At 37.9% G+C, this 13666-nt stretch overlaps 1 protein-coding gene across 1 annotated transcript in view; it reads left to right on the top strand.

Moving 5' to 3' along the window:
• The first annotated feature begins 904 nt into the window (after nucleotides 1-904).
• The window catches only part of HELB (DNA helicase B), a 30679-nt gene continuing 17917 nt past the window's right edge, over nucleotides 905-13666 (top strand). The window contains exons 1-6 of the mRNA XM_045553419.1: nucleotides 905-1135; nucleotides 3444-3854; nucleotides 4792-4961; nucleotides 7649-8527; nucleotides 11700-11874; nucleotides 13009-13150. Coding sequence (XP_045409375.1) covers nucleotides 949-1135; nucleotides 3444-3854; nucleotides 4792-4961; nucleotides 7649-8527; nucleotides 11700-11874; nucleotides 13009-13150 — 1964 coding nt within the window. The 5' untranslated portion in view covers nucleotides 905-948. The remainder of the gene's footprint in view (nucleotides 1136-3443; nucleotides 3855-4791; nucleotides 4962-7648; nucleotides 8528-11699; nucleotides 11875-13008; nucleotides 13151-13666) is intronic.

The raw sequence follows: 13666 nt of genomic DNA, 5'->3' as shown, positions 1-13666 counted from the left end.
CACTTGGTTGTGCTATCAAATATTGTTCATTTTCCCTAACTATCTAACTATATTTTTGCGCCCATTAACCATCCTCACTTTATTCCCCCATCCCTGCTACCTTTCCAGACTCTGATAACTGTCACTCTCCTCTCTTAAAACCGCTTTCCTGTCTCTTCTACTTCCCTTCCCCTCCCCTTCATACTCTGCGAGGCAAAGAGATACTTTTTGCCCCACTGTCAGCGGGCAGCAGCCCAGCTTAAAGAAGTTTGGGAGAGCAGCCTGCACTCACCGAGGAAAGGATGAAAAGGACTTTGAATGTCATCTAATCCAGCGGTTTCCAAACCAGGCTGAACATCAAAATTCACAACCTGGGAAGTACATTTAAAAAAAAAAAAAAAAAACACAGAATCCTGGGTCCCAGCCCTAGATCTCAATTCAGTGGGTCTGGACTGGGGCCTAGAACTCTGCACCTTGAATAAGTGCCTTTAGATGATATAAACCCAATTCCTCTGCAGGTCTTGTATAGCTAAGGAAACAGAGGCCCAAAGCAGTCACCACCTGAGTCTTCTGATGGGAGATTCATGATTCTGTGTTTGGGGTGTGGACAGACGGTCCTGAAGGGTATCCACTATTAATACAATTTCGTTCTGGGGAGGTTGGGGAGGGCTTGCTTTTCTGGGTTCTCCCGGCTCCGCAAACGTAGCCTTTCTGCGCGTTCCTCTCTCCGCAGGAGATGCGGTGGACTCGCGATTCTGCAGGGGCCACACCTGTTGCTCCCCAGTCCTCGCCCCGCCCCCCACGCCGCCCCGCAGCCCGGGGACCGGGGGCGGAGCCCCGCACGCTGACTGGCGCCCGCGCGTTCCCGGAAGCTGACGTGTCCCGGCGGCGGCGGCGCTGATTGCCAGATCACGGGGAGGCCGTCGGCGCGGGTTTTTCGGAGTTGTTTGTGCTGAGTGCCCGAGAAGTATGGCCGAGTCGAGTCAGCACCTGCGCGCACTGCGGGGCCCTCTGCTCCCGCCCAAGGACCTGGTGGAGGAGGACGATGACTGCCTAAGGGAGGATGTGGAGGAGGACGAGGACACGGTGTTTGTGGACGCCGAGGAGCTCTGCAGTGGCGGCGTGAAGGCCGGCGGCCTCCCGGGGCGCCTTCGCGGTGAGGACGCCCCCTGCCCCACGGGGGGATTGGGGGCCGAACCAGGTGTTTCCCATTCTGGCTTTGTGCGGAGCCAGGCACCCTTCGAGATGGCCTAGCAGCTCCATCCTACTTAGGATACAATAGTAACAATAGCAGCGACTGGTTAAGCTTGCCCTTTACCTGTTTCATCTCAACTTCATGCTCACAGTTCTTTGAGGTAGTTTTACAGCCAGAATCAGGACTTTTAACTATGACCCTGTACTGCCTGGAGTAAAATACATGGTTGTTCTTCAGCTTCTTAGGGGAGAAAAAAACCCCACAAGGAACACCTGGATGCATTGTTGGTTCGTTAACCTGTGTTAATAACCTTGTGGTTGATGTTAACCTTGTGTAGTTTCCTATGCTGTAAATTGCACCTGTGATGTGGACTTTGTGACTGATAATTAAGAATATTGTAATGTGCAGACCAGTGCTGTTAAGTAGGACTTTCTGGAATGATGGCAGTGTTTTATTATCAGCAGTGTCCAATACAATAGCCGCTAGCCACATGTGGCTATTGAGAACTTGAAATGCAGCCAGTGTAACTGAAGAGCCGAATTTTAAGTTTTATTTAAATTGAATTTATTTATTTATTTATTTATTTATTTTTTTTATTTTTTTATTTTTTTGAGACAGCGTCTCGCTTTTTTGCCCGGGCTAGAGTGAGTGCCGTGGCATTAGCCTAGCTCACAGCAACCTCAAACTCCTGGGTTTAAGCAATCCTACTGCCTCAGCCTCCCGAGTAGCTGGGACTACAGGCATGCGCCACCATGCCCGGCTAATTTTTGCTATATATATTTTAGTTGGCCAGATAATTTCTTTCTATTTTTTTAGTAGAGACGGGGTCTCGCTCTTGCTCAGGCTGGTCTCCAACTCCTGACCTTGAGCGATCCACCCGCCTCGGCCTCCCAGAGTGCTAGGATTACAGGCATGAGCCACCGCGTCCGGCCTAAATTGAATTTAAATAGCCACATGTAAGTGTGTCACAGTCCTGTTCAGTCCACAGCTGGACTTGGAAGTGTTGCCCCAGTTCTTGGGCTCTGGGCTTGGAGGAATCACAAGCCTTGGCCCATTCCACGGAGAGAGGTGACAGACACTCACCAAATATGCGTGAAGAATTTATTGTAAGGAAAGTTTAAGGATGCAAAGGGAAAGAAAAGTACATTTCCTAAGGGGAAATGGATCTGTCTCCACAAGTGGAGAAGACACTGTCTACTTCTAGGTTTTTCCTTTAAGATGCTAGCAATTTAGGTAAAGGTTAGTTATAATTATTCGTAACTATATGTCACTGTTTTGGGGACTGAATTCTTTCCAGGTATGGACATGACTTAAAGATTATGTTCCAATCATTTTTTTCTATTATATATGTGATGGGGAAAATTCCATAGCTGTTCTCTGATTGATGGTCTATAATTACCTCATTCTTTAAGACTGAAATAACCATTCCTTCTTTATATTTTTCTGCAACCATTTCCTCCTTTATTGTTTTTCTGTAACTGCTTTCTCCTTTCTGTTTTTCTGATTTACATTACCTCTCACTTGTTTTTTTGTCCCAAACAGGTGGACAGTGTAGGTTTAGACAGAAATATTTCAAGTCTTTGTGAAGGGTTTAGTCACTCATTCTGAAGTATTATCAACTGGCTAGAATGTTTCAAGCAAGGTCTTTGGCACTGGGATCACCCAGAGAGATAAAATGACAAGGTTTGCTGTCTTAATGGAGCTTACCCTCTAGTGAGTTAAACAGATATTCTTTAAATACTCACAGAAGTAACTATAATATTACTTAGTGCTTAGAAGGAATAGTAAATAGTGTGTTGAGGTGTTATATTCATGAGATTCAAGGAAAACTTTCTTGAGGAAGTGAAAATTAAGCTGAGGTCTGTAGAAAATGTTGTACACAGTAAGGAAGAGAACATTTAAAGGAAGTGGAACAACTTGGGCAAAGGACCATGGCTTTTTTTTTTTAGAAACTGCATGAAGGCCAGTATTGACTGAGGTCAGAATAGCAGAGAGGGGCCTAGTTTTAGAAGAGGAACAACAGACATTTAACATGTACTGTGCTTGCCTTTTGAAATACAAAGATAAATAAAACACCGTCCTGCTGTAGAGAGCTTACAGTGTAGTAGAGGGAGACAGAAAAACAGGCAGGATAAAGTGTTATGGGCACCCTAATAAATGTCCGTATAGGGTACTATGGAGAGAATTAAAGACAGTGGTACGTTTGATGAAACATTGGGGAAGAGGTTTTTAAATCTAAGTTAACCTTTTTTTCTTTTTTTTTTTTTAGTTTTAATTCCTGATGAAAACACTCAAGAACAATGTACTGTGTTTGGACGTTTTCCAATTACGGGTCCTTGGTGGCGAGTGAAAGTACAAGTAAAGCCTGTGGGATCGAGGTCCTATCAAGTTCAGGGATTTCCATCTTATTTTTTACAGTCTGATATGTCACCACCAGATCAAAAACAAATCTGTTCCACCTTTCTTAAAGAGTGTCAGGTCGACGATGATGATCGCATGAAATTTTTAGCATGGGTAAATGAGGTGTCAAGCTATAATGACCTAAACTTTGAAAATCTTAGGGAAACATTCAGAATTTTTTATAAGGAAAAGAGAAGGAAAGATCAAAAACAATCTGCACAGAAAGAACAGGAAGAGTTGCTACCAGATTGTGAGATGCGTCTTCCTATGGAAAACACAAGTAAGTGCGATGTTTGTCATAGAGTTTTAGTATGATTGAGATATTTAATGACTAGAGTGTTTAAAATATTATCACTATCATATTTTGGCATAGTATTCTTTTTTAAACTTAGTTTTTTGAAAGCTGTGTTTATGTTGCTTTTGGAATTTGCCATTGACATTTCAGGTTTCTCATCTGTAACATGAGAGGATTGTATGAGATGACCGTTAAGATCCTGCCATATTTTTTCCAGCTCTAAAATTGTGACTCTTTCTCTCTTTAACTTTTGTGTTCATAGGGATTACTTTGAGTCATTAATAAAAAATTCAGTTGTTAATTATTTGTTTAAGAAGGCAGAGGAGAAAGACAAGGATATGAGTAATCCATTTTGGAAAGATTTCAGTCCACAATGGTTTCAAATAATTTTTTAATATGGCTTGTTATCTGAACATCCATATATATATATATATATATATATATATATATATATGTAATATTTCATTTCTTAGATGTATCAAATAAGTTTGGTGGTGCATCAGTGAATGACTTCAATGACAAAAGAATCATGATTACAGTTGGGAAAAATGAAAATAAAGGTCTATATGTAAATGATTTATTTTTTATCCTTAGCTTTAAATTTATCTTTATATAATTGAGTCAGAATTTTTATTCTGATTGTATTATAAGCAACAGGAAACAAAAGGCTAAGAAGTAGTTATCTAAGCATTTAAAGAACATAAATTTTGGTGGTATACATAATGAAAACCATCTCAGTACAAAAGCAGTTGTCATAATATGATCAATTTTCTTACTGGTTAAAACAAATTTATTGATTTCTTTTTGACTTGGATTTCTTGAACTGGTTGTGCTAAATGAGAAAGTCCTTCAAATCAGTCATTCTTTGGGCTCATTTGTATGTTTTACTTTGTTCTTTTTGTTCTTTTCTGGTATCCTGTAGCTCCATTTAGAAATGTAATGACAGCTTTAAAGTTTCCGAAAATAATGGAATTCCTTCCGATTCTGCTGCCTCGACACTTTAAATGGGTCATCAACTCAGGTTCTGAAGAGGTGTTGGCAAAGATAGAAGAAATTTTAGGTACGCATCCATGGAAATTTGGATTTAGTAAAGTAAGTAAGACATTTGGTTAGCATTTAGTGACCTTGTGTAAGGCAGAATTTCTCAAGTTTGATAATTTTTGCATCTCTTTCAGTGGAAAAAAATTTATATGGACCCCAAGATTGCCTTATTTTTCTTCCAGTGTTATAGCTAAACACAAACTTCTTATGCCTGTAGCTCTTATGCAACTGTTAAGTCAATACATTTACAAATGAAAAACAAAATAACAAAATTGATGACATTCAAGTTATCAGTATTAGTTTAAATGTATAATTTAATTTAACATAACAAATGTTTTCCTGTAACTAAATTGTCGTTTGCAACTTAAATATAGATCTCATTGAAGACAAAAGTTTTTATGAATTTGGTGAGTCCATTCTGCTGTGCAACTCAATTTCCCACTTCCCAATTTGAGCTATTGAAAACTTTCATTATTCATAATGGTATCATGATATCATTTGATTTTTATTAGGCACAATAACATCATTTACAAATGAATCCACTTACTGTTCTTAGTATTAGAGACAACATAGTGGGACCTTGTCTCCACAAAACATGGAAAAATTAGCTGAGTTTTGTGGCATGTAGTTGTAGTCCCAGCTACTCAGGAGGCTGGGGCAGGAGGATTGCTTGAGCCCAGGAGTTCAAGGTTGCAGTGAGCTATGATGAGGCCACTGTACTCCATCTCTCCATCCTGGGTGACAGAGTGAGACCCTCTCTCAAAAAAAAAAAAAACAAAACTGTTAGAGAGCCCTAGATTCTCTTCCCAGCATAGGCATTAACTGATTACCACTTCCCACCCTAGCAAGAGAATAGAGGAAGAGAGGTTCACCTTGAAGATACTCAATTGAGAGATTCCAAACTTGAGGACACCAGATGAGGATAAGGCAGGGATTACCTGATGGTGACTCGGGTTTTTCACTAGGGAACAGTCCTTTCCCTTCCCCCACGTCAGTATCTGGAAGTCTTTCCTTCTGTCCAGTCACTCTTGTCAGAGAAGGATCGTACTTGGGGAATTTAAGCCTGGTTGCAGCATTCTGGGACTCAAATGGGAAAAGGAGGCTTGAGGTCCCACCATTTAGCATGTAAACCACCATCCAAGTATTGTGTGAGTTTGCTGGGGCTGCCATAACAAACACCTCGAACTAGATGGCTTAAACAACAGACATTTATTGTCTTACAGTTGTAGAGGCTACAAGTCTGAGATCAAAGTGTCGGCGTGATTTTGATTTTTCTCTGAGGCTTCTCTCCTTGGCTCGTTGGTGGTCATCTTCTCTGTCTTCACATGGTCTTCCTTCTGTGCCAATCTGTGTATCTCTTCTTAAAAGGACACCAGTCGTATTGTATTAGGGCCCACCCTTAGGACCTCATTAATGAAGTCAATGATCTCATTTCCCCTTTATTAATACCTCCTTAAAGACCCCACCTTTAAATATAGTCACATTCTGAGGTTCTGGGGGTTAGGACTTCAACATATGCATTTGGAGGAGACACATTTCAGTCCATAAAATGTATGGAGGGTTCAGGAGTGATATGAAAATACTAGAGCTGGGAAATGACCTGCTCAGTGGATTATGGTGAAGGGAGTTCTATACCTCTTATGTAGAGTTTGGGCAGAATTGTTGTAGACACATAGAAAACTAAATGAGCCAAGAGAATGAAGCAGATGTTAACTTCATGATGCACACTGATTTCAGCACAAAAATTAATGTGATCGTAGTACATCATGTCACTCTGCTGTGAATCCTATTTACAAAAGCATCGTAGACACCCTGCTTAACCTAAATTGATTAACAAAATGTATACTACAATTGTTTTCAAAGATGGGGGAGGAGATGCAGCACCTGTGGAGGTGATGGTAAAAGATAGAGTGATGTTCCACAGAGGAAGACTTTGCATAGTAGGGAGTTAATAAATATCTAAAATTCTTTTGAAAATCAAGGAATAATATAAATAGTACTGACAAATGTAGAGCTAAGTGCTGGAAGAAATAACTAAAAAGTGTTGGAGATTTTGCCTAGAAGGCATGGGAAAGTGTAAGGGAGAGATTCCCATTTTTTTGTGTTAGGCCTTATGTATTATTTGACTTTTAAAACTGTATGTGTATTACTTTGATAAAATACAATTTTAATTTAAAAATTATGTAGATCTCTAATTACAGTACAATTTGACACATTAACTGCCATGTGAGTTGTGTTTAACTTATGCTAGTTTTGAGCCCAGGGGCCTTGTGAAACATATGAAGACTCAATTCTCTGAAACAAACTCAGTATGTTGTAAGTCACATACAACTCAATTGGCGTGAGGTGTAAAAATTGATTCTAGTGCCGCATGAGTCGCATAGAACTCATGCACAGAAAACAATAAAAAAATAACAAATTTTTCATTAAATTAGAAAGGATCGTTTTGTTTTCCAAGTTTTTATTCTATTTTCATGATACAACACTGTGGAAAAAACTTTTTTTGTTTTCATTTTATAATAAAACCCCAGGGAAAAAAATTTTGTTTTCTAGTGTGGCAGTCAATGTGTTAAAAAAGTTAGTGATGTTAGTTCTATAGTTTTTTCCTCCAAATTTAGCCATGTCTTCTAGGACTTACTAAGATTATTAACAAATAGCGTAGTTTTTACTGTAATTCTAATAATATTCATCAAACATTTATGATTTTTGTAAAGCAACTTGAACTTTATTTCTTAAAGATAACCTACCGAGAATTCAGACTTCTGCGCTGTGAGGCAAGTTGGATGGCATTTTGTCAGTGCACATCTCTTCTCCGGTTGATGACTGATTTGGAGAAGAATGCATTGATAATGTATTCTAATCTGAAGCAGATGTGCAGAGAGCATGGGCACACATATGTTGAAGAAGCTGACTTAACTTCGATATTGTCAGAGCATATGTCGTTTCAGGATGCTTGGGAGTCGCTGAGGTTTTTGAAGGATATTGGTGTGGTAGCATGTGAGAAGGCCTGTGTCTTCCCCTATGACCTTTACCAGGCTGAAAGAAGCATTGCCTTTTCAATATGTGACCTGATGCAGAGGCCTCCATGGCACTTACATGTTGATGTCAAAAAGGTGCTTGCATCAATTCACACCACAAAACCTGAGAACTCGAGAAGTGATGATGCATTGAGTGAAGGCAAACCTGATGAAACAAGATTAGAAAGTCCTGTGGATATCGTAGACTCACAGGACAGTGGTGACCATATCTGGACTAATGGAGACAATGAAATTAATGCAGAAATAAGTGAAGTCCGGCTGGATCAGGATCAGGTGGCTGCTTTGGAAATGATTTGCTCTAATGCTGTGACAGTCATAAGTGGGAAAGGTGGCTGTGGGAAGACCACAATTGTTAGCCATCTTTTTAAGCATATGGAGCAGCTGGAAGAAAGAGAAGTAAAAAAAGCTTGTGAAGATTTTGAGCAAGACCAGGATGTCCCAGAAGAATGGATTACCTTTACTGAGCAAAGCCAGCCAGACGCCGTCAAGGCTATAGAAGTTTTGCTCACGGCACCTACCGGGAAAGCAACTGGCTTACTGAGACAGAAAACTGGTTTCCATGCGTATACGCTATGTCAGGTAAAACCTTTAACATTTCATCAGTAGATAAAACGTTTGCCTTAAAGACAAACTTATGTCTTTCCACATTCAGTTGTTATTTATTGAATATCTCCTAGATCTCTGTCTTACAGTAGATAATCATTTAGATCGGTACTATTTTTAAAACAGCCGGTCTGTAAACTGTTACTGGTTTGTAGTGAGAAAGGAGCTAGTGCCAGAAAGTAAATCGGTGCATTACTTCCTTCACTGAGAAAGTCTTGGCTGGGCACGGTGGCTGTAATCCTAGCACTCTGGGAGTCCGAGGTGAGAGGATTGCTTAAGGTCAGGAGTTTGAGACCAGCCTGAGCAAGAGCAAGACCTAAAAGTAGAAAAAGTTAGCAAGGCATGGTGGCACACACCTGTAGTCCCAGCTACGGGAGGGTAGGGGTGGAGTGGGGCCTGAGGCAGGAGGATTGTTTGATCCAAGGAGTTTGAGGTTGCAGTGAGCTATGGTGATGCCACTGCACTCTAGCTGGGGTGACAGAGTGAGACTCTGTCTTAAAAAAAAAAAAAGTCATAATGAAAAAAATGCCAGTTGAGCCAAAGTGTATGCTTAATGATGTAGTTAGTTTAGATCCTGGCACAATAGTCTATTTCTCATGGGGACTTGTTGCAAACATGTCCACAGACCATATTTGAATAGCATCAGAAATGGAAGGAAATAGTTTATACTTTGTAGAATGAGAGTGAAGATTTTGATCGTTTGGTATATTTCTTTATTTCCTTCACCTAGAATAGTGCCTGGCAAATAATAGTCACATAATAAAAATTTCAAATGAATTCATATTCTTGAAGAAAATAGTATGAGCTGTAATTAAGAGTTGTGGAGTTTAAGCTTGTAAAGAGTTGGGGGAGGTTCCTCTAGCCCTGACCTGCCATTTTATAGATAAAGGAACTTGGTAGTTAGAGGATTTTTGAAGAAGGTAATTGAATTGGACCCTGAAGGACATGGAGGCTCAGGTGGGGAGAAGGGTATTTTATTTAGGAGAAAGGCCTTTCCAAAGGCATTGAGGAATATGATCATAGTGTGCATGGAGGGTTTTAAGGTGATTGGGATAAAGTCTGTGTGGCAGAATAATGGAAATTAAACTTGGTTTACACAGTGAATTCAAGCTTTAAAGTTATTAAAGTATTTTGACTTACCTCATGAAATCCTTGATAAAGCGATGTTATCTCCACTTTTATAGAAAAGCCAGCTGAAGTTTGGGGGTGTTAAACAACTTGCCCAAGATGTCAGTTAGGTGCAGAACTAGGACTTGAATTGCAATTTCCCAGTTCATTGCACTTTCCACGGTGCCATAATTTCCTCGTTTGTTATGGATTTTGCACACCTAACAACAAAACTTGAACTTTAGTTACTAGAGAGCCATTTAGGTTCCTAAGCAAGAGAGTGAAATAAAGAAAACAGCTTTAAAGAAGACCGTAATCACAGAGCCACGAGGCATCTCAAAATTTATTTTGCCCATTACCTTTATTTATTACATGAATGAATGGAGACCTGGAGAAGTTTAGTGTAGCTTCTTGGTGGAAGAGCCTTCTGACTAGTTTATGCTTTTTTGTACTATGCCTTCATGTCTGATTAGTCTGAAGGATTGAATGAGAAGGGGAAAGACCACAGAGAGATCATTATTAAGTTTCATCTTATGTGTAAATCTTGATTAATTGGTAATATCTTAATATCTATTTGGATGCTAAAAGAACATTTCTGAAGCCACATTTGGGCTCAAGAGAGAGTTCAAGGCTCAAGAGAGAGTTCAAGAGCACAGAAAGAGCATTGGAGTAGCATTTATACCACTTATGTATCATCCTTGGACTAGGGTTGCCAGATATAGCAGATAAAAATACAAATAATTTTTTAGTATAAGTATGTATTAATACCAAATATTTCATGGACATGCTTATACTAAAAAGCCTTTTATTGTGTGTTTGAAATTTAAATTTTTCTGGGTGTCCCATATTTTATTTGGCAGTCCCATCGTGGGCTAGTGTACAGGGGAACCTGGCTACAAAACTATTGGAGTCCTCAAGGTGCTCATAGATAGGGCCTGTATTGAGTTGGTAGCACTGGAAATACAGTGGAAAGTGTCAGTCAGGCATTTCTAAGATAACTCTTAAATGTATTAAATGAGAGAAAGCCAACAATCAGAGATAATTCCAAACGTACTATTACGAGACGTGGCTCCTGAGAGAATGAGGGTTTTGTTGAAAGGAATTGATACTTTTGGGTGGGAAATATGAAGGCTTTACTTAATAGACACGTTGAATCTAGTTTTAGTAGAAAAATTAAGTAACGATAGGATACCATTTTAAAAATCTGTATGTACATACAGGTTGAAAATCTGAAATCTGAAATGTTCCAATGAGCTTTTCCTTTGAGCGTTATATTGGCACTCAAAAAAGGTTAAGGATTTTGGAGCATTCCAGATTTCAAATTTTCAGATTAGAAATACTGAACCTATAAATATCCACATTTATAACAGAGAACCATTTTTCGAATGATATACGCTAAAATGTTGAATATCCTCTGGTTGCAATTTTGTAACCAATTTTTTTTCTTAGCTGTATTTTAAAAATAATAGTATTACCTTTGTAACAAGTAGTTTTGCTGTTTAGTTGTTGAGGAGGTGGTGAGATTTTAAAATGTTGAAGAGGTGAGAAAACTTAGAATACTTGAAATAAAAAGCAATATTTTTATAATTATGTTGAGAAAGCAGCACTTTATTTCCAGAATGTAGTAATATAGTTAGGAGAAGAGGAGGGGTTAAGTTGGGTATCTCAGAAGGCTAAGAGAATGTTTATTTGGGAATGGAAAAGAATAGGGAGCTTTCTCTGGTCCCGAGTGATGAGAGAAGTGTTGAGATTTTTGCAGTGGAATAGTGCTATGTATGAAACTTATTAAATTAAACACACTACTCATTAGGAGGCAAATTTTAAAAACTATTTGATCATTTTTTGTTTTTAGATTTGTTTAATGAGTCTTTTTCTGAATATTCATCCCTATAATTTTTATGTTCTATTTCTTTAGCCTTTTCCTTATGTTTCTCTACTCCCCCCCTTGCAAATTAAGAGTTTTGTTTTAAAATAACTTGCTGTTAATTTATTTTTATAAATGTTATAACCTGACTTAAGAAATGCCATACTTTGCTTGTAGGTCAATTATAGCTTCTATGTATGGAAAAATAAGACGACCCAGGACAGGCCATGGAAATTTGCTTCGGTTAGAGTTCTGGTTGTGGATGAAGGGAGTTTGGTATCTGTTGGCATCTTCAAATCTGTTTTAAATTTATTATGTGAGCACTCCAAACTTAAAAAGCTTATTATCCTTGGTAAGTTAAAATATTGCTGGAATTCTAAAGTTTTGTTCAAAATATTGTGGTTAGTTGGTATCATTTTACTGTATCATTTCCTAAAGGTGGAAAACCATTTCTCAGAATGCATACCAAAGCTACACTGAGTTAAAACTGACCATTCTCCTAATCAGCTTGGGTGGTTCTTTGTTTTGGCCAGGATATATTAGTAGGCTAGCATGTGAAGGGTTACTGCTAATCACCTAAATGATGGCTACTAAAATAGTAAAAATGTCACAGACTCAGAGTAAATCAGGAAAATAGTAAAAAGTCTGAATTATGAACCACTTCAAAGTTATTTTATAATGCTAAGCTAATATAACTCAAATTAGACCTCACCAGCCTCTGAAGTCCTTTAAATTCTGATGAGGTTCGGTTAGGTTCTGTTGGGTAGTAGTGATCTATAGACTGTATGATTTAATGGACAAAAAAAACTGCAATTTGAGAATCAAATTATATATAAAAACAGTTTTTTAGATATTTGAGGATATTTTGTATGCAGTTAGTTCTATTAATGGATTAAGCATTCTCCTTATTTCTACCCAGTACATATTTTTCTTATCTCTAGGTTTGTTTGTTTGTTTCAAGCCAAAAAAAAAGATTTTTAATAGAGCAGAACGTTATCATTAGATTACCAAAATTTATTTGTTATCGGATGCATTTACTTTATTTTATATTTTATACATTTATGTATTTGAGACCATAGATTCTCCCATGTTTGGTAAGACTTTGGGTAGAATTGAAAAAGTGACTAAATACTGGTTATCTAAGGCCCATTTGTTTATATTTTTGCATGTTGGCCGCTGCCCAGTTTTCCTGTGGTTATAGGTATGAAAGAAGTTCAACTTAGATTTTGTTACCTTATTGTTATTACTATTTTTTATATCTTATGCTGTTACTTTGAATGTTTTTTTGTTAAATATTTTTAAAGACATTCTTAAATAATTTTAAACAAAGGTTTCTTGATTTTTTTCCTCAGAATAAGTCTTTATAATCATATCAGTAATCACATAATCATATAATTGTATCAGTGGGGAAAAATAAAAATGCTTTCTAAATTTTAAAATCCTGGTTACCTGAAACCTACTGTATCTATTCTTTTTTATCCTTTAGGTGATATTAGACAGTTACCGAGTATTGAGCCCGGTAACTTGCTGAAAGATCTTTTTGAGACTCTTAAGTCAAGAAATTGTGCTATTGAGCTAAAGACAAACCATAGAGCAGAATCTCAGCTAATTGTGGACAATGCTACAAGGTATAATATAACTAAGATTTTGCATTTTCTTTCTTTCGTATTAAGAATAAAAGGTTAAAAAATTGACTTCTGAATTAGAATGATTTAGTGCGATACATTTATTAATACTATACCTTTTAGCAAGCGTCTTCTATCCTTTAGCTATATACCATTTGCCCCATAGTTAGAAAACAAAGTTAATGTTTTTCATTACTGGTCCAACATAAGCTTATTATTGAAATTTAAGAATGGATGTATTTTTCTTATTTTAAAAATGTGTATATGAATTAAAGTTGCATTAAGCTTAGAGACTGGAATAAACCCAAAGGGAAGAGAGTCTTGGAAATAAGCTCATTTGAGTTAAAAGGAGAATTGGGGAAGAAATTTCCCCTAATTTTTGTAGGGGAAAGCCCAGAGCAAAAACATTTAATGTGGTTTTTCACTACTAGATGAATCCTGCAGGCACCCGTGGCACATTGCTTACACTTAAATAAAAATTAATCCTTCTCTTTCCTTCATCTTTGCATAAGCCTTTGG

The sequence above is a fragment of the Lemur catta genome, chromosome 6, assembly GCF_020740605.2.
Source record: "Lemur catta isolate mLemCat1 chromosome 6, mLemCat1.pri, whole genome shotgun sequence".
Classification (NCBI taxonomy): domain Eukaryota; kingdom Metazoa; phylum Chordata; class Mammalia; order Primates; family Lemuridae; genus Lemur; species Lemur catta.
This window is presented reverse-complemented; position numbering and strand designations above follow the sequence as displayed.